Consider the following 22469-nt stretch of genomic DNA (forward strand, 5'->3'; position numbering starts at 1 on the left):
AGTATCCCATGTCTCTCAGCAAGAAACAGCAAGAAATTAGGTATAGAAAGGCATGCTTTTTCTCCTTGAGTCTTAACAAACATTAGGATCATACAGAACAGCTTCTCAGGAAGTTCACATACCAGCTGTCATTCCCTAATCATCTCTCTGCTCTCATGTATGTTCAGTGTTACCAGCGATCTCCAGTTTAACAAACCGACTAATTAGTTCTTAGTCCTTACTCAACCTTTCAGTAGCATTTAACCCTAGATGATCCCTCTTGAGCATTCTGTCTAAAATTACTTTCTTCACTTGGCTTTTAGGGTACCACACTTTCCAGATCTTCCTTCCATTCTTATCAATGCTTTTCTCTCTCTCTTTTTTTTTTTTTTTTAACTTTTCCTCTTTCCAGCCTCTAAATTTGGCCTTAGGACTGAGTCCTTGGATCTATTCTCTATTTGCATTTTCTCTCTTGGTGGTCTTAAATACCATCCATATGCTGAGACTTCCAAATTTATATCTTTAGCCTGACCTCTTCTCTGGGCTCTAGCCTCATATAGCCAGCCAACTGCATGTTTGATATACATACTTGGGCATATAATGGGCATCTCAAACTAACACATGCAAAAACATAAGGAAAAAAGTACCTTGATTATTACTCCACCTGCAACCTACTCAAGTCTTTTCCTTCTCTATAAGTAGCATTACCATCTATTTAATTGCTCAAGCAGGAAATCTAGGAGTAACCTTTGATTCTGTTCTTTTCCCTCACCCCCTCAGGTGCATTTAGAAAGTCTTGTTGACCCTACCTTCAAAATTCATTCCAATTCTAGTCATTCCTCACCAACTTCATCACCATCACCTAGATTGCTCCAGTCGTTTTCTACTGGTCTCTGCGTTTACTCTCGCCCCCACTCAGTTTCACTGTAGCTAGAGTAATCTTTTCAAATATTTATATTAAGTCATTATCCTTATAGGGACCCTCTAATAGCTTGCCCTCATTTACATTAAGATCTAAACTTCTCACCATGGCTTACAAACTAGATCATCTGGCCTTTCCTTGGCTCACCAGCCTCATCACCTGCTACTCATTACCTAGCTCGCTGTACTCTAGCCAAACGAGCCTCTGCGCTCTTCTGGAATAGACCAAGCTCTTCCCTGCCCTTTTGGCCTTTGTACTTGCCATTCCCTCTGCCTGACGCACCCTCCAGAGCTTCACATGGCTTGCTCTCTCACTTTATTTAGCTCTCTACTGAGATATAACCTTTTTCTTATAATACTCACTGCCTCCAGTCGTTCTATTAGATACCTGCTTGCTTGTTTGTTTATCGTTTTTCATCTGCTTTCAAGGAAGCATCAGCTCTCTAAGGGTAGGGACTTGCTCTGTCTTATTCACCATATCCCCAGTGACTAGAACAATACCTGACACATATAGGTGCTTATAAAGATTTACTGAATGAACGAATCTACCATTCGTTTACTGAATGAACGAATCTAGCTATTTACTGAAATAGCTATCTGACTTATTGCCAAATGAAGTATCATGTTAAATTTCCCATGAGTTTCTGTGGTACTTGACACTATGTGTCTTCCTATCACCCTTCTCTTCTAATTCTACATTTCTGGACAACCAACCTTATACCACATCGGTGTCTCATATACTATAGTCTATAAATTGTCAAATCCTGTTAATTTTTCCTTTGTATATTGCCTCACAAATCTATGCCTTCCTCTCCATCTGTTTCTCTACATAGTTCAGACCTTTATCCCTTACTACCTGATTGCAGTAACCTCCCTGCTTCTCATCCTCCGTATTAGACTGAACTTTGTAAGTTGTACATAGTATTTATCTTTGTATCTCTTGCAGCACCTGACACTCCCCCTACCCCGCCAATAGCAGACACTCAATGAATGTTGAATGAATAGTCCTGTGTTTCTGGAAAGTAGAATTGATGGGCCATGTGATTATTTAAATGACTGTAATTCTTCGAAAATAATTTGTGTTTAAATAATCCCTCTTTCTTCCTGTTTTAAAAAAGCTGGGGGCTTCCCTGGTGGTGCAGTGGTTGGGAGTCTGCCTGCTAATGCAGGGGACACGGGTTCGGGCCCTGGTCTGGGAGGATCCCACATGCCGCGGAGCGACTGGGCCCGTGAGCCACAACTACTGAGCCTGCGCGTCTGGAACCTGTGCTCCGCAACAGGAGAGGCCACGATAGTGAGAGGTCCGCGCACCGCGATGAAGAGTGGCCCCCGCTTGCCGCAGCTAGAGGAAGCCCTCGCGCAGAAACGAAGACCCAACGCAGCCATAAATAAATAAATAAAATTAAAAAAAAAAAAAGAAAGAAATGGATCAGTACTTTCTCCTTTAAAAAAAAAAAAAAAGCTGTAGTAATTCATTGTTGTATGTTTGATTTTTTAATGGACTGTTTAAGTGACTATAATCACACAGTGTACTATTGGAGCATTTCACAGCAGAGTTTTGTTTTTTACTCTAATAGAAGTAAAGTAATACCTGTGCTTCTCTATTAAAATGATTCTTTCTTTTCTCTTAAGCTAAAGTCTACAGTGAATATTGAACTGCTGAGGAATTTGGGAAAAGACAAGCTGAAGTTCCCATTCCATGGATCCCTTGGGTGCACCTTCCCAGTTTGTGGATGTGGATACACTACCAAGCTGGGGCAATTCTTGTGAAGAACAATTAACTACTTCTGATACTGCAGCTGAAACATATCAGGAAGAGACTATTAGATCACCTTTTCTTTACAATAAGAATATCAATGGAAAAGTGGTTCTCTGGTAATTCCTTGTTTAAATCATATCATGATATAATAATACTTTCTCATAATTTCTTCTAGATTCTTTTTTTCATAATTTTTTCTAGATTCTTTTTTGTGAACACTTGCATTATTGAAATATTACTTTGCATACACATTTACAGCTTTATTGAGACATAACTAACATACAATAAACTGCATATATTTAGAGTGTACAGTTTGGTAAATTTTGACATGTATACACCCATGAACCCATCACCAGAATCAAGATAGTGAATATATTTATCACCCCAGAAGTTTTTTTGTGTCCCTTGGTAATCCCTCTCTCCTGCCCCTCCGTGCCTCAACATCCCCAAGCAATCATTCATCTTTCTGTCACTATGGATTAGTATGCATTTTCTAGAGCTTTATATAAATGGAACCGTGTACTCTTTTTTTAGTCTGACCTCTTTCATTCAGCACAATTATTTGAAAGTTCGTCCATGTTGTTGCATGTAGTAGTAGTAGTACATTTCTGTTTTTAAAAAAAGCTTTAGAGATGTAATTCATATACCATACAAATGCACTAGTTTAAATTGTACAAGTCAGTGGTTTTTAGTATATTCACAAAATTGTGCAACCGTCACCAGAGTCAATTTTAGAACATTTTCATCACCCCAAAGTCCTGTTCCCATTAGCTGTCACTCCCCATCTCACACACATCTCTTACGTAAGAAGCAAAGGAATGACATGATGGTTTTGTGAGTTTCAAGGTTGTAGCACTTGCATCCAAGATCTATCTGAGATGCTATATTAGCGTTTCTGAGTCAGGAACAACTTTTTTTTACTACTGTTTAAGCTTGTGTGCTAGTATATGCCCCCGCCCCCAACTCTCTGCTCTAGCCAACCACTAATCTACTTTCTATCTCTATAGATTTGCCTATTCTGGACATTTCGTATAAATGGAATCAATTGTGACTTAGCATAATGTTCTTAAGATTCATCTGTGTTGTAGTATGAATCAGTACTTTATTCCTTTTTATGGCCAAGTAATATTCCACTGCATGGGTATACCACATTCAGTTTATCAGTTCATTAGTTGATAGATATTTGGGTTGTTTCCACTTTTGGCTATTATGAATAATGTTGCTGTGTTTAAACTCTTTAAACCACCTACTTTCAGCTCTGTAAGACTCTGTTACAATGTAAGAGGAATATGAAAGAAGCAAAGGAATGACATGATGGTTTTGTGGGTTTCAGGGTTATAGCAGTTGCGTTCAAGATCTATCTGAGATGCCATATTAGCCTTTCCGAATCAGGAACAACTTTTTACTATTGCTTAAGCTTGTGAACTGGTAAAACCAATGTTGTGAAGGGAGTGAAGATAGAATGTTTTGAAACAATTAGAAACTAGCTTTCTTATCTGCCTCCTCTTCCCCACACTTGCTCTTATTTATTTATTTTCCTCAGGAAAGGAGATGTGGCATTACTAAACTGTACAGCTATTGTGAATACCAGCAATGAAAGTCTTACTGATAAGAATCCTGTGTCAGAAAGTATCTTCATGCTGGCAGGGCCTGATTTGAAGGAGGACCTCCAGAAACTTAGAGGTGAGTGAATTTTCTTAGGTATGTTAGTGCTTAGGAAACATTTATTTTGATGTTTGAAGAAGTATGTTTTGCATGTAAGTGAGAAACTAAGTAGATGTAGCTCTTTTGTTGTTGTTAAGACTAAATAAATGCAGCCTTTGAAAAACCTACAATGTGTTAGAAGCTGAGTGCTGAGACTTTACTTGGTAAAACCCCTCTGTTGTGTTCCTGAATTTTAAAATGACAGTCATCCTAGCCAGTTAGATTTTTGGTAACATTTTCTTGGCTGTATAATGTCTTGCACTGATAAGCCTTATAAAACAACTATTCTTTGTCTAAACTGAAAATTTTTTATTGAGTTTTGATATTGGCAGAGAATTTTTTTATATACCTCCTGGACATAGAGTGTCACACTTCTGAAATGAAATTGACTTACTGGTAAAAACCAAGTGCGTTCTGGGTTAATTATTCTTACTTGCTTTCTTTTTTTTTTTTTTTTTTTTTAAACCAGAACATTCTTCTTCTGGGAATATTTCTTTGGAATTGGAGACAGGAGGAGTCCTGTTTGTTCAGAATCTTGTTTACCTTATTTGCATTTATTTTCTTAAATTACCAACTTCGCAACTTTTTGTTATTATTATTTGTGTGCAAAGGGAATATTGTGAAATTCAATTATCCGATTTTATAACAAATATTTTTGAAATACAGCAATTTTTCTTAAAATGTAAATAGCAAATCCCACCTATATAAAAAAAAAATCTTCATTTCTTAGACTTCTACAATTGGTTTCTAACCTAATAAAGATATTAGAATTTGAACAGGATCATTTATAATGCTGACCATGAAAGAAGAGATGAAGAGAGAAGAATTGTATTATCTGATCAACAAACTGAACTTTGTGAGGGTAGGTGTGGGAAAAAGCCCTCAGTTTAACTAAAAACGTGATGCCATGAAAAATATGTAGAAATTATAATATGTATTAGAGATAATACTGAGAAGTTCTTTGATATAAGTAACAGAGAAACTGGTCTGGAAAAATTCCTAATGAGCGCACGCTCACTTACACCTTAGATCTGGACTTATGAATTAAAAAAATATAAAATTTAAGTATACAAAATAAAAACTCAATTTTTAGCAGCATATGTTTGGAGGGTCTCCAAGCTGGGGTTCATATTATAACTCTGTCCTTTACTAACTGTGTTACTTAGGACCAGTTACTTCACCTCTGAGCCTGAGTTTCCTTATCTCTAAAATGGGGATGATAATAGTGCCTACCTCAGTTCCTGACATATAACAAGAGCTCAATGAGTATTTGAGGATGGAAAAAATTAATTTCATGAAGAATAAATTAAATAATGGACATTAAGTGCTAGGCACATCCTCAGTGTTCAGTGTTATTGCTGGTGCTAGTTACACACCTCAGTTGTATTGCTTAATGAACCAGTGCCAACCTGAAGAGAGATTATTAAGGATGCACTGTACTTAATTCTGTTCTCTTTTTACATGCTTAATAGCAACTTAGTAAATGATTACAAAGTATGACTTACCAAATTTGTAGATGATAAAAAGCTGGGAGGATTTACAGGAGACGCTGGATGATAGACTAAAGATGTTTAAACATCCGAACCGACTGGAAGTATGAGCCAAAGAAATGAAAAAATCAACAGGGATGAATATAAAAGTCTTGCAGTAAGTTGAAAACATTAATTACCCAAGTTCAGGATGGGGAAGCCCAGTCTGACAACACTTTTTATATAAGAATTTGCTGTCTCAGTAAAATGGCATTATCATCTCCTCCATTTTTCATGCAAAAAAACTTTAGGGTTAACACTTTCCTCTTCCTTATTCCCCACATAAAGTCTGTCATCAAGCCCTAAATAGATCTTGAATCTCTCTGTATTACCACCACCTCCAGCCTAGCCTGTGCTGCATCATCCCCTGCCTGGACTACAGCCATTGCCTCCCTCCCAGTTGGTCTCCTACAACCATTCTTTACTTGAATCTGTTTTCCACACGTAGTAAGTATTTGCTTTTTAAACTGTAAATCTCTTCTTATTACTCCCCTGCTTCAAACCATTTAGTGGCCTCTCATTACACTTTAAGTCCTAACTCCTTAAACTGGTCTCCAAGTTCTTGCAAGGTCTCACTCACTTACTTCCAGGTCCCCTTTTACCTTCCTCAATATACTTGAACCAGACTGATCTCTCATTGCCATGTCATCCAGCTCCTTTTCAATTTTGCATGTGCTGTTGTTCTTTCTCTCAATTCTTAACTCTTAATCTTAAGTCTTTGCTTATATCTCTTCCTCAAAGTGCTATTTCCTTTTGCTTCAGAATTGCTCATGGTATATGCTCCCAACCTGTGGTACTTCTCTTTGGTGCTCTTAACACAATTGTAATTTTGTAAATTGTTTATATAATTATTATGTCCCCATTAAACTTTAAACTCCTTGAGGACAGGAACCGTATGTCTTATTGGCCTCCATATTCCCAGTACCAAGTATAGTAAAGGCATCCTTTCAGTAGCTGAGAAATGAATAAATAGAAGTTCCCTGGGATTTTAACTGACTAGACTCTGAGGTGATAATGCATCATTTCTACTGAAAACACTAACAGTATCAGATGCATCATTACACAACATCACAAGTGAAGGTTTGTAATCAGCTTAAAATAAACTGTTATATTTATAAGATGTTTAATGTAAACCTCATGGTAACCACAAAGAATAAAACCTATCATAGATACAAAAAAGATAAAGAGAAAGGAGTTAAAGCATACCAGTTTTTAAAAAAAAATTAAAGTAAGACAGCAAGAGAGGAATAAAGGATAAAAGACTTAAAAAAAAAAACTCAGAAAACAATTAACAAAATGACAGTAATTACCTATTAATAATTATTTTAAATGCAAAAGGACTAAATTCTCCAACGAAAAGACACAGAGTGGATGAAGGATAAAAAAAAGAAAAGAAAAACAAATCCAACAATATGCTGCCTACAAGAGACTCACTTTAGCTTTAATGACACATACAGGCTGAAAGTGAAGGGATTATAAAAGATATTCCATGCAAATGGAAACCAAAAGAGAGTAGAAATGGCTATACTTACATCAGATAAAATAGACTTTCAGTCAGAATTGGTCACAAGAGACAGAGGTCACTATATGGTCCAGGGGTCAATTCATCAAGGGAATATAACAATTGTAAATATGTGTGCACCCAACATTGGAGCACCTAAGTATTTAAGGCAAATATTAATAGAACTGAATGGAGAAATAGATGGCAATACAGTAATAATTAGGGACCTCAGAACCCCACTTTAAATATTGGGTAGATTATCCAGACAGAAAATTAATAAGGAAACAGAAGGCCTGAATACCACTATGGTCCAAATGAACCTAAGACATATACAGAATATTCCATCCAACAGCGCCAGAATATACATTCTTCTCAAGCATACATGGGACATTCTCCAGGATAAATCATATTGGGCCAGAAAGCAAATCTTATCAAATTTAAGAAGACTGAGATCATGTCAGGAATCTTTTCTAACCACAATCGTGTGAAACTAGAAATCAATAACAAAAAGAAAATGAAAATAATCACAAATATGTGGAAATTTAACAATATGCTCCTGAAAAACCATTGGATCAAAGAAGAAATCAAAAGGGAAATGAGAAATTATCTTGAGACAATGAAAAGGAAAATACAACATGCCAAACTTATGGGATGTAAAAAAAAATTTTTTTTAAACCAGTTCTAAGAGAAATTTATATCACTAAATGACTACATTAAGAGAAAAGAACAGCTCAAACAACCTAATTTTAAACCTCAAGGAGTTTAAAAATAAAGATCAATCTAAGCCTATAGTTAGCAGAGGGAAGGAAATAGTAAATATTAGAGCAGAAATTAAAGAAATAGAAACTAGAAAGACAATAGGAAAAAAGCAACAAAAAAAGTTGGCTTTTAAAAAAGAGAGACAAATGTTTAGCTAGACTAACCAAGGGGAAAAAAAGGACTCAAAATTCTAAATGAAAGTGGAGATATTACAGCTAACACCATAGAAAGACAAAAGATTATAAGAGACTATTATGAACAATTATTTGCCAACATATTGGATAACCTAGAAGAAACAGATAACTTCCTAGCAAACATGCAACCTAACAAGACTGAACCATGATGGAACAGAAAATCTGAACAGACGGAAGGAGTAAGGAGACTGAATCAACAATCAAAAACTCCCAACAAAAATAAGCCCACAACCTGATGGCTTCCCCGGTGAATTCTACCATACATATACATATAGAGAAGAATTAATACCAATTCTTCTCAATTTCTTCTGTGAAAAAGTTGAAGAGGAGTGAACACTTCCAAATTCATTTTACAGGGACAGCACTACCCTGATACCAAAGCCAGATAAGAACGTTACAAGAAGAGAGATTCAAGATGGCGGAGGAGTAAGTGGGCATGGAGTTCATCTCTCTCTACGGATGCATCAGGAATACATCTGTAGATGCAACAATTCTCACAGAACACCGGCTGAAAACTAGCAGAAGACCTTGGACACCGGAAAGGACTATAAAGATCCCTGCATAACTGGGTAGGATGGAAAAAAAGAAGAGAGAAGGAGAAGGAGAGGAATTAGGACAGGACCTGCACTCTGGGTCGGGGGAGCTGAAGCAGAGGAGAGATGCCCGAATTCGGGGAAGCCCCCTCTCCGAAGGGGAAATCGATTGGGACAGAAGGGCAGCATTTGAGGCTGTCAGAAGAAGGTGAAGTGGCCAGTCCGTGGCAGACGGGGCAGAGTGAGAAATACACAGATGGTCCATACCTCAGCCCTATGTGCCCCGGACTGGGACGTGTATTCACAGGTGTGCAAGGAGGCTGGGAGCTGGCACATGGGGATTGGAGAACAGGCCCAGAGAGAACTACTGTTGGCTGTGGGGAGACGGACTGAAGGGACGGGAGGGAGGAAATCTGCAGCAGGGAATGCCTGTGGAGGAAGACTGGACTGCCATGGAAGCAGGGCACTATTGCTGAGTCACAAGAGGGTGGAGGAGCCACCGTTGTAACCTCTCTCTCCCCACATGCCAGTGCCTGCTGACGACAATAAAAGAAGCCCACTCAAGGCTGAAATAAGGAGGAAAAAAAGCCCTCTCAGGGCTGGCCCTTGCACGCCTGCTGCCGGGTGCCAGAAAAACCCTGGCTAGGGCTGGCCCTCATGTGCCTTATGCTGGGCGCCAGAAAAGGCCCTCACTAGGGCCATATCTCTTGTGCCTGTGGCTGCCAGCTTCCCTATGCATTTGGGGCTGTCGGGGCTCCCATGATCCAAGCAGTCATACCACCTCTGCACCCGGTCCTCACGGGGGCAGACCCTAGAGCTCCAAGGCAGCCTCAGGACCAGACTCCTGTGGGTGGACCACACGCAGAGGTGGGGATAAAACCAGAGCTGAACCCCAGGGACAGGGTGACTAAGGAAGATCAAAAATCCTTCCATCAGCTGTACAAGCTGCAGACAAAATCCCTCCAATCAGCTAGGTAGATCCTGCGTCTAAGGAATATCTGAGTAGACAATGAGTGTTCCCACAAATGAAAATGGTCTAGCTCTGGCAGCTGTGGACATTGAGGGCAGCACATGCAGGAATTGGGCCAGATCAGAGTCTGAGTGGTGCCCACAGGGCCCACAGAAGGTCTAGAGACCAGCCCAGAGGCAGAGGAGAGCCTCTTGGGGAGGCGGAGGTGGGCTGTGGCTCACGGCGCAGGAATTGGGCCAGATCAGAGTCTGAGTGGTGCCCACAGGGCCCACAGAAGGTCTAGAGACCAGCCCAGAGGCAGAGGAGAGCCTCTTGGGGAGGCGGAGGTGGGCTGTGGCTCACGGCGTGTGCAAGGACACTTACAGCAGAGATGCCAAGGACACATAATTATTGCTATTAATTTTAATTATGTTTTGATTCATTCTGTTCTTAGTTCTAGCTTTTTTTTGGTTTTGGTTTTTTCGTTTTAGGTTTTTTTTTTACTCTTTTGGGATCTCCATGTTTTATAACATATTTTTACTTTCTATTTTTTTTTATACATTTCTATTTTTACTTTGCTTTTCTGTGTTCTTTTCCCTAATTTTTTTCCTTTTTCTTTTTCTTTAATATATTTTCCTTTTTTTTAATATATATATTTCTGTTTCTACTTTGCTTTTCTGTTGTCTGTGTTTTTTCCCTTTTATTTTATTTTATTATTTTTTTTTTAATCATTTTTGTAAGTTCTGTTTCCTTGCTTTATTCTTCAGTGGTCACTGCTTTGGTTTTGTCTTTAGGTTATGTGTTTTTGTTAGTTTTAATCCTAATTGTTTGATTTCATTTTTGAGTTCTTCTGTTTGTCTGGTTGTTCTCTTGCTTTTTGTTTTATTTGGCTCTGTTTTTGTTTCTTTTATGTGTGTGTGTGTTCTTTGTTTCTCTTTTTGTTTGATTTTGTTTTTACCATTTCTCCAGGGTTTTGTTTGTCTTTTTTTTCCTTAAATATACTTTCTACTTGTTTTTTATATTTGTTTCTACATTGCTTTTCTGTTGTTCTGTCTTCTTTCCCCTTTCTCTTTTTCTTTTTCTTTTTTTATATCATTTTTGTCAGTTCTGTTTCTTTGCTTCATTCTTCAGTCGGCACTCTGCTTTGGTTTTGTTTCTTGGTTTTTGTCAGCTTTCTTCTTAATTGTTTGATTTCATTCATTCTTGGGTTCTTTTGTTTGTCTGGTGGTTCTCTTGCTATTTGATTTATTTGGTTCTATTTTTCTTTCTTTTGTGTGTGTGTTACCTTGTTTCTGTTTCTGATTGTTTGATTTTACTTTATAGCATTTGTCTGGGGTTTTGTTAGTATTTTTTTTTAATCGCCTTTATTGCCGGGATGAGTGACTTGTGGGGTCTTGGTCCCTCGACCAGAAGTCGGGCCAGAGGCTCTGGAGCGGGAGCACTGAGTCCAGGATGCTGGAACACTACAGAATTCCCGGCCCCAAGGAAAATTAATCACTGAGAGATGTCACGGAAGCCTCCATCTGAATCCAAGACCCATCTCCACCCAACTGCCAGCAGCTCCCAGCTGCTCACAGCAAACAACAAGCAAGACAGAAACACAAACCCACCCATCAGCACACAGACTACCTAAAGTCATACTAAGCTCACAGACACCCCAAAACACACCACCTGACCCGGCCCTGCTCATCAGAGGAAAAAAGACTCAGCTCCACCCACCATAGCACAGGCACCAGTCCCTCCTATCAGGAAACCTACACAAGACACTGGACCAACCTTAGCCACTGGGGGCAGAGAACAGAAGCAAGAGGAACTATGACCCTGCAGCCTAGGGAAAGGAGACCTCAAATACTGTAAATTAGGTAAAATGAGACGACAGAGAAATATCTTACAGGTAAAGAAGCAAGGTAAAAACCCACAAGACCAAATAAATAAAGAGGAAATAGGCAAACTACCTGAAAAAGAAATCAGAGTAATCATAGTAAAGATGATCCACAATCTAGAAAATAGAATAGAGAAAATACAAGAAACGTTTAACAAGGACCTAGAAGAACTAAGGAGCAAACAAACAGTAATGAACAACACAATAACTGAAATCAAATACTCTAGAAGGAATCAATAGCAGAATAACTGAGGCAGAAAAACGGAGAAGTGAGCTGGAAGATAGAATGGTGGAGATAACTGCCACAGAGCAGAATAAAGAAAAAAGAATGAAAATGGAGGACAGTCTCAGAGACATCTGGGACAACATTAAGCACACCAACATTCGAATTATAGGTGTCCCAGAAGAAAACAAAAGAAAGGGTCTGAGAAAATATTTGAAGAGATTAGAGTTGAAAACTTCCCCAGCATAGGAAAGGAAGTAGTCAATCAAGTCCAGGAAGCACAGAGAGTCCCATACAGGATAAACCCAAGGAGAAACATGTCAAGACACATATTAATCAAACTAACAAAGATTAAACACAAAGAAAAAATATTAAAAGCATCAAGGGAAAAGCAACAAATAACATACAAGGGAATCCCCATAAGGTTAACAGCTGATCTTTCAGCAGAAACTACAGACCAGAAGGGAGTGGCAAGATATAGTTATAGTAATGAAAGGGAAAAACCTACAACCAAGATTACCCAGCAAGGATCTCATTCAGATTGAACGGATAAATTAAAACCTTTACAGACAAGAAAAAGTTAAGAGAATTCAGCACCACCAAACCAACTTTACAACAAATTCTAAAGGAACTTCTCTCAGCAGGAAATACAAGAGAAGGAAAAGACTTACAAAAACAAACCCAAAACAATTTAAAAAATGGAAATAGGAACATACATATTGATAATTACCTTAAATGTAAATGGATTAAATGCCCCAACCAAAAGACACAGACTGGCTGAATGGATACAGAAACAAGATCCATATATATGCTATCTACAAGAGACCTACTTCACACCTAGGGACACATAAAGTGAGGGGATGGAAAAAGATACTCCATGCAAATGGAAATCAAAAGAGAGCTGGAGTAATAATACTCATATCAGACAAAATAGACTTTAAAATAAAGACTACTACAAGAGACCAGGAAGGACAAAGATCAAGGGATCAATCCAAGAAGAAGATATAACAGTTGTAAATATCTATGCACCCAGCATAGGAGCACCTCAATCCATAAGGCAAATGATAACAGCCATAAAAGGGGAAATCAACAGTAACACAGTAATAGTAGGTGACTTTAACACCCCACTTACACCCATGGACCATCATCCAAACAGAAAATAAATAAAGAAATGCAAGCTTTAAATGACACATTAGACCAGATGGACTTAATTTGATATTTATAGGACATTCCATCCAAAACCAATAGAATACACTTTCTTCTCAAGTAGACACAGAACATTCTCCAGGATAGATCACATCTTGGGTCACAAATCAAGCCTTGGTAAATTTAAGAATATTGAAGTATCAAGCATCTTTTCCAACCACAATGCTGTGAGACCAGATATCAACTACAGGAAAAAAACTGTAAAAAATACAAACACATGGAGGCTAGACAATATGCTACTAGACAACCAAGAGATCACTGAAGAAGCCAAAGAGGAAATTAAAAAATACCTAGAAACAAATGGCAATGAAAATACAATGACTCAAAACCTATGGGATGCAGCAAAAGCAGTTCTAAGAGGGAAGTTTACAGCAATACAATCCTACCTCAAGAAACAAGAAAAATCTCAAATAAACAACTTAACCTTACACCTAAAGCAGTTAGAGAAAGAAGAACAAAAAACCCCCAAATTTAGCAGAAGGAAAGAAATCATACAGATCAGATCACAAATAAATGAAAAAGAAATGAAGGAAACAGTAGCAAAGATCAATGAAACTAAAAGCTGGTTCTTTGAGAAGATAAACAAAATTGATAAACCATTAGCCAGACTCCTCAGGAAAAAAAGGGAGAAGACTCAAATCAACAGAATTAGAAATGAAAAAGGAGAAGTAATAGTGACACTGCAGAAATACAAAGGATCATGAGAGACTACTACAATCAACTATATGCCAATAAAATGGACAACCTGGAAGAAATGGACAAATTCTTAGAAAAGTCCAACCTTCCAAGACTGATCCAGGAAGAAATAGAAAACATGAACAGACCAATCACAAGCACTGAAATTGAAACTGTGATTAAAAATCTTCCAACAAAAACCCAGATGGCTTCACAGGTGAATTCTATCAAACATGTAGAGAAGAGCTAACACCTATCCTTCTCAAACTCTTCCAAAATATAGCAGAGAGAGGAACACTCCCAAACTCATTCTACGAGGCTACCATCACCCTGATACCAAAACCAGACAAAGATGTCACAAAGAAAGAAAACTACAGGCCAATATCACTGATGAACATAGATGCAAAAATCCTTGACAAAATAATAGCAAACAGAGTCCAGCAGCACATTAAAAGGAACATACACCATGATCAAGTGGGGTTTATCCCATGAATGGAAGGATTCTTCAGTATACACAAATCAATCAATGTGATACACTATATTAACAAACTGAAGGATAAAAACCATAGGATAATCTCAGTAGATGCAGAAAAAGCTTTCGACAAAATTCAACACCCATTAATGATAAAACTCTCCAGAAAGTAGGCATAGAGGGAACCTACCTCAAAATAATAAAGGCTATATATGACAAACCCACAGCCAACATCATTCTCAGTGGTGAAAAACTTAAAGCATTTCCTCTAGATCAGGAACAAGACAAGGATGTCCACTCTCACCACTATTATTCAACATAGTTTTGGAAGCTTTAGCCAGAGCAATCAGAGAAGAAAAAGAAATAAAAGGAATACAAATTGGAAAAGAAGAAGTAAAACTGTCACTCTTTGCAGCTGATGTGATACTATACATAGAAAATCCTAAAGATGCTACCAGTTAACTACTAGAGCTAATCAATGAATTTGGTAAAGTAGCAGGATACAAAATTAATGCACAGAAATCTCTTGCATTCCTATACACTAACAACGAAAAATCAGAAAGAGAAATCAAAGAAACACTCCCATTTACTATTGCAACAAAAAGAATAAAATACTTAGGAATAAACCTACCTAAGGAGACAGACCTGTATGCAGAAAACTATAAGACACTGATGAAAGAAATCAAAGGCAATACAAACAGATGGAAAGGTATACCATGTTCTTGGACTGAAAGAATCAACATTGTGAAAATGACTATACTACCCAAAGCAATCTACAGATTCAATGCAATCCCTATCAAATTACCAATCGCATTTTTCACAGAACTAGAACAAAAAGTTTTACAATTTGCATAGAAACACAAAAGACCCTGAATAGCCAAAGCAATCTTGAGGAAGAAAAATGGAGCTGGAGGAATCAGGCTCCCTGTCTTCAGACTATACTACAAAGCTACTGTAATCAAGACAGTATGGTACTGTTTCAAAAACAGAAATATAGATCAATGGAACAGGATGGAAAGCCCAAAGAGAAACCCACGCACATCTGGTCACCTTATCATTGACAAAGGAGGCAAGAATATACAATGGAGAAAAGACAGCCTCTTTAATAAGTAGAGCTGGGAAAACTGGACAGCTACATGTAAAAGAATGAAATTAGAGCAATTCCTAACACCATACACAAAAATAAACTCAAAATTGATTGAAGACCTAAATGTAAGGCCAGGCACTATAAAACTCTTAGAGGAAAACATAGGCACAACACCCTTTGACATAAATCATAGCAAGGTTTTTTTTGACCCCCCCCCCAGAGTAATGGAAATAAAATAAAAAATAAACAAATGAGACCTAAGGAAAGTTAAAAGCTTTTGCACAGCAAAGGAAACCATAAACAAGACGAAAACACAGCCCTCAGAATGGAAGAAAATATTTGCAAACGAAGCAACTGACAAAGGGTTAATCTCCAAAATATACAAGCAGCTCATGCAGCTCAATATCAAAAAAACAAACAACCCAATCCAAAAATGGGCAGAAGACCTAAATGGACATTTCTCCAAAGAAGACATACAGATTACCAACAAACACATGAAAAGATGCTCAGCATCAGTAATCATTAGAGAAATGCAAATCAAAACCACAATGAGGTATCACCTCACACCCGTCAGGATGGCCATCATCAAAAAATCTACAAGCAATAAATGCTGGAGAAGGTATGGAGAAAAGGGAACACTCTTGCACTGTTGATGGGAATGTAAATTGATACAGCCACTGTGGAGAACAGTATGGAGATTCCTTAAAAAACTAAAATAAGTACTACCATATGACCCAGCAATCCCGCTACTGGGCATATACCCTGAGGAAACCATAATTCAAAAAGAGACATGTACCCCAATGTTCATTGCGGCTCTGTTTACAATAGCTAGGACATTGAAGCAACCTATGTGTCCATCGACAGATGAATGGATAAAGAAGATGTGTCACATATATACAATGGAATATTAACCATAAAAAGGAACGAATTGAGTTATTTGTAGTGAGGTGGATGGATCTAGAGTCTGTCATACAGAGTGATGTAAGTCAGAAAGAGAAAAACAAAATAGCATATGCTAACGCACATATATGGAATCTAAAAAATAGTACTGATGAACCTAGTGGCAGGACAGGAATAAAGAACCAGACGTAGAGAATGGACTTGAGGACATGGGGGGGAAGGGGAAACTGAGATTAAGTGAAAGAGTTGCATTGACATACATACACTACCAAATGTGAAATGGATGGCTGTTGGGAAGCTGCTGCATAGCAAAGGGAGATCAGTTTGATGCTTTGTGATGACCTAGAGGGGTGGGATAGGGAGGGTGGGAGGGAGGCTGAGGAGGGAGGGGATATGGGGATATATGTATACTTATAGCTAATTCACTTTGTCGTGCAACAGAAACTAACACAACATTGTAAAGCAATTATACTCCAATAAAGATATTTAAATAAAATAATAATTCTAAAATAACGTTCCTATAAAAGGAATCATTAGTTATAATTTTACAGAGGATTTTTATTTGTTCATTAAATATGGAAAAAATTGATGTATGATTGCATAATAGAGTTTTTCTAATTCTAAGAAAAAAAAGACACTGCAAGAAAAGAAAACTACAGGCATATATCTCTGATGAATATAGATGCAAAAATTCTCAACAAAATAGTAGCAAACAGAATACAACAGCACTTTAAAATAATCACACACTGTGATCAAGTGGGGTTTATCCTTGCGATGAAAGGATGGTTCAACGTACGCAAATCAATAAATGTGATACACCACATTAATGGAATGAAGATTGAATATTACATAATCCTCTCAACTGATGAAGAAAAAACATTTGACAAAATTCATCACCTTTTTCATGATAAAAATTCTAAACATGTTCAATGTAGAGGGAACATACTTCAACATAGCCAGAGCAGTTAGGCAAGAAAATGAAACAAAAGGCATCCAAATCAGAAAAGAAGTAAAATTATTACTGTTTGCAGGTATCTTGATCTTATATAGAGAAAATTGTAAAGACTCCACCAAAAAACTGTTAGAACTAGTAAATCCAGTAAAGTTGCAGGATACAAAATCAACATGCAAAAATCAGTTGCATTTCTATGCAGTAACAATGAACCACCTGAAAATGAAATTCTGAAAACAATCCCATTTTACAGTAGCATAAAAAAGAATAAAATTATTAGTAATAAATTTAGTGAGTAGGTAAAAGATCGGTACACTGAGAAGTATAAAACATTGATGAAAGAAATTGAAGAAGACATAAGACATAAATGGAAAGATAGCCTGTGTTCATTGATTGAAAGAATTAATATTGTTAAAATATCCATACTACTCAAAGCCATCTATAGATTCAATGCAATCCCTATCAAAACTCCAATGGTATTTTTCACAGAAATAGATAGAAGAATCCTAAAATTTGTATGGGACTACAGAAGACCCCATATAGGCAAAGCAATCTTGAGAAAGAGGAGCAAAGCCAGAAGCAACACACTTACTGATTTCCAACTGTACTACAAGGCTATAATAATCAGAACAGTAATAAATGGGACTACATCAAACTAAAAAGCTTCTGTGCAGCAAAAGGAGGCATTTTCCCAAATAAGACACAGATGGCCAATAGGTACATACAAAGGTGCTCAATAAAAACCACAGTGAAATATCATCACACACCTGTTAGAATGGCTATTATTTTAAAAATGAGATAACATGCTGTTAAGGATGTGGAGAAAAGGGAACCCTTGTGCATTCATGGTAAGTATGTAAATTGGGTTAGCTGTTATGGAAAACAGTATGGAGGTTCCTCAAAAATATTTAAATGGAATTACTGTATAGTCCAGAAATTCCACTTCTGGCTATAAATCCAAAGGAAATGAAATCATTATCTCAAAGAGGTATCTGCACCCCAATGTTCATTGCAGCATTATTTATGATAGCCAAGACATGGAAACAACCTAAGTGTCCATTGATGGATGAATGAATAAAGAAAATGTGGTGGTGGTGGTGGTGGTGTGTGTATGTATAAACTATGTGTGTGTACATATTATATAATATATAATATACACAGTGGAATATTATTCAGCCATAAAAAAGGAAATCCTGCCATTTGCAACAATATGCATGGACTTTGAGGTGTTACGCTAAGTGAAATAAAGTCAGACAAAGGCATATTGAATGATCTCATTTATATATGGAATCTGAAAAAAGCTGAAGTCATAGAAACAGAATAGAATGGTGGTTGACAGGGGTGGGGGAAATGAGATGTTGGTCAAAGGAACAAACTTCAGGCTATAATATGAATACTAAAGTTGTACAGCTTGGTGATTATAATTAATAACACTATTACATCAAGGTTGTTAAGAGAGTAGATCTGAAGTGTTCTCTCTATAAAGAAAAGTAGTTATTTGAGGTGATAGATATGTTAACTAACCTTATTGTGGTAATCATTTCCCAATACATACATATATCAAATGACCATGTTGTACACCTTAAACATGGTCATTTGATATATGTATATATTGTGAAATGGTTACCAAAATAATTATACAATGTTATATGTCAATTATGCCTCAGTAAAGCTGAGGGGAAAAGTACAGCATCAAAGTCAAGAGAGGCTGTTATTTATTCTGTCCTGTTAGGACCCCATGCTGCATAGTTTTCATCTTATTTTTGTTATTACTTTTTAAGAGTGATAAACTGGGATATATCTAAAAGAAAATGGTTAGCATAGTAGACGTTGTGGAAACCATATTATTTGAAGGAATAATTTAAAGAGCTAGGATTAGCATAGAGAAAAGAAGATTTGAGGGAAATATGACTTGTTTGAGTGAATTAGGCCAAGATGTTTTTCAAGATATCCCACCTTCTGGATATATCTGATTCACCTGAGGTGCCATTTAGTTTATTGCTTCAGCCCTTGTATTTCCTCTAAACTGAAAGTTATATCCAATGGAATCAAGTTTGGCTAAAATATTTCATAGGTGATGTTGTGTTGTGTACTTAATATTGTCTCATATTAGAAGATACATGAAATCTGATTGACCTGTTAGTGGACCATTACTAAGAGGCTCTCCAGATTAGAGTGATGACAGTTTGATCCTTTCATTTGTACAGTTATATTTTATCCTTTGTGGCTGAAAAGTAATCAGTAAGATGGTGTTTAGGCTCTATGAGTATCTAGTTCCTCATTGTACATTCACATAATGGTTTTAGCAACAATTTATAGTCCTAACCTGAATCAGTAATTTCGTTAAGATTATGAAGTTATTTTTTTCTAATATCTATCATTCCATCCATGTTTACGAGCTGCCATTCTTCTGTAAAGTAGAACCTTTCCTCATTAACTGACATTATGTGGTTAGTTCGAATTGTAGTTTCTGTTAGAGGGGCAGGATAAATGCTTGATTCTTTTAATTGCCATTTTTCAAAATAAATAATTGGTTTAATAGCTGTCTTGAATGGTGCCAGATGAGTTTTTTCTGCCTTTCTCTTTTCTGAGTATCATTTTGTGCTTAAAGCTTTTCATTGATCAATGTCTGTAGTTTTAAAAGTCAAAGAATTTTATGTCAAAATGTGTGAAGGAGAGCCACAGTCCTCTGCCCTGCCCTTCCCTTCCTGCTTTAATTCCTGTTCTCCAGGGGCAGATACTCAAACCTTTAAGTTCCTTGTCTTATTTACCTTCTGTTTATAAATAGTATGTTAAAACTACTGTAATTTTTTTTCCTTTTTTTTCACTATCTGCTGACTTCTTACTGTGGAAGTTAAAGATGAAACTCTCTTTCATCCACTCCCCTCTTTTACATATACATACAACACTCAAACATTTTGTTCCCCCTTCACCACCTTCCCAAATTGGTCTGTCAGATTTTTATTAAATCAGCATTAACATTGTGACAATATAAATATTGCTCCCAGTTGATTAGAAAACAGATTAGTATTCTTTCTGAACAGCTATTTTTCCTCTAGATTATTAATTGATTTGATTAATTAATTTTCTATGTACCTATCGTTGAGTCAGTCTTTTAAATATAACTATAAGCCTCCTCTCAGTAAAGTCAAACACTTCTGTTTATCCTTCAGCTCTGTTGTTTTCTTGCTAATGGCCCTCCAGGAACACCCCGCCTCTCCTCCCATCCTCTCCTCCCATCCTCCTGCTTTCTGTGTCTACTGCACAGTTATTTTCCTGGAAAATCCTTTTGTCTATTTAATGGATTGGATCCCCCCGTTTCCTAGATCTCTTGCCTTTCTCTGATGTACTCCTTCATTTTTGTGAGTAAATCTACCATGAGATTTGTGAGTAAATCTACCATGAGAAAGATAAAAGGGAGTAAAACTATTGATATCTTACTTCTGCCTTCACACTTAATTGGTAGTTTGGGTGGAAATAAAATTCTGTGTTAGAAATTATTTTCCAGATTTTTAAAGGCATTGCTCCATTGTTTTCTATTTTCATTATTGCTCTTGAAACATCTCATGTTATTATTCCTGATTCTTCATATGTTACTGGTTTCTTTTCTGGAAACTTTATGATCTCATCTTTATTTCTGATGTTTTTTTAATTGAAATTTAAGTGATTTAAGTAATTTAAGTGATGTGGCTTGGTCTGGTTTGGTTATTCCGTGGGCTCTTTGAGTCTAGAAACTCATATCTTTCCATTATGGGAAATTTCTTGTTTTATTTGTTTAATAATTTCCTTCCCTCTGTATTCTCTGTTCTGTCTTTGAAGAAAATTTATTGGATGCTGTACCTCCCATTTCATCCTCCAAGTTTTATATCTGTTACCTCTTATTTTCCATCTGTTTATTTTCTGGAAGATTTCCTCAACTTTAGCTTTAACCCATCTATTGAACTTTTTATTTCTGCTGTCATATTTTTCACTTGGCTATAACAATTAGATAAGTGCTTTTTCCTCTTCTCTGAATATTCTGTTTTTCATAACATTCTGGTTATGTTTCAGACATACTATGTCTTCTCTTACCTCTCTGAGAGTAGTAATTATGGTGTTGGGAGTTTTTTGGCTTGTTTTTTAAGTTTCCTTCCCTAAATTGCCTATTTTTTTTTTAGCATTTGTGCCCCCCCCCCATTTGTGAGAGGCTTTCCTCACTTCCTGGTGATCCTCGAGTGTCAGCATATTCAAGAGAGAGGAATTGAGAAGGTACTGGGAAGCTTTGTGTGCATGGGCTTGGTGGATCTTGAAGCAGATGATGAGCAGGAGCCCTGCTGTTTCATTGGGAGAACATCCCTCATTTATCAGAATCTGTAGGTCCTTTGGTTTGAGCCTCTTAGTCTCCTAGAAGGGAATCTTCCAGGGGTATAAGCATGGATGTCTGTCTTGGAAGCCAGTTAGGAGCAGAGATCTAGAGCCATTACTGTTGAGTATAACAGTTTAATCAAATCCCCTCTTTTCAGCTGTGCCTGGGGTTCTAGAGTCCAGAAACTCTAGTGCAGCATCTCCGAAGAATAAACCTTCCTGTTGCTGTGGTGGTAAAGGAATCATCACCTTGCTGTGCTGGCTGGGGGAGGGGTTGTTGCAGATTTGAATGTTTTTATGCAAACTTTTAACTCAGCCTCCTCTTTTTAGTCCCACTTCACATCATAGCCTTCAGAAGTTCTTAGGACCTCCAATTTCTGAGCCTTTTCAGTGTTCTGTCATAATAACAACAACAGTAATAGCTAATGCATGAATGCACTTTGCATATATTAACTCATTTAATCCTGTGAAGTAAGTACTACTAGTATCCCCCTTATATAGGAAATTGAGGCATGGAGAGGCCAAGCGCTTGTCCAAAGGGTCACAGCAGGAACATGGTGGACTCAGGATTTGAATCAAAGCAGTCTGTCTTCAATCCAACACTGCCTTTCAGAACAGACCGGCTTGCTTCATATTGGTCACCCCATTTCTGCAAGCAGTTATGTTTCTCTGCTTTGCTAAATCACTTGCTTCTAGTCCATTGACTTTATTCCTTCCAAGATTTTAATGATGCTTTTCTGCTTCATGTTCTCTCCCATCCTCTTTGTCTCTGTTTTTATGCCTATTGTATTGCTTCACTGTCATTTTGGGATCAGAGACAAATGTTTGTATTCAATCCATATTTTTAACTGGAATTTCTCAAAGTTCTTAATACTTTCTCTGTTTCATGCGTTGTTCTGT

General features: G+C 37.2%; 1 protein-coding gene across 1 annotated transcript in view; it reads left to right on the top strand.

Annotated features, from left to right (window-relative positions):
• GDAP2 (ganglioside induced differentiation associated protein 2) overlaps window positions 1-22469 on the top strand; it is an 80060-nt gene that overhangs the window by 6828 nt on the left and 50763 nt on the right. Inside the window, exons 2-3 of the mRNA XM_082459235.1 lie at window positions 2533-2775; window positions 4203-4342. Coding sequence (XP_082315361.1) covers window positions 2600-2775; window positions 4203-4342 — 316 coding nt within the window. The 5' untranslated portion in view covers window positions 2533-2599. The remainder of the gene's footprint in view (window positions 1-2532; window positions 2776-4202; window positions 4343-22469) is intronic.

This window comes from Balaenoptera physalus (genome assembly GCF_965194825.1).
Source record: "Balaenoptera physalus genome assembly, chromosome: 1".
NCBI classification, from domain to species: Eukaryota; Metazoa; Chordata; class Mammalia; order Artiodactyla; family Balaenopteridae; genus Balaenoptera; species Balaenoptera physalus.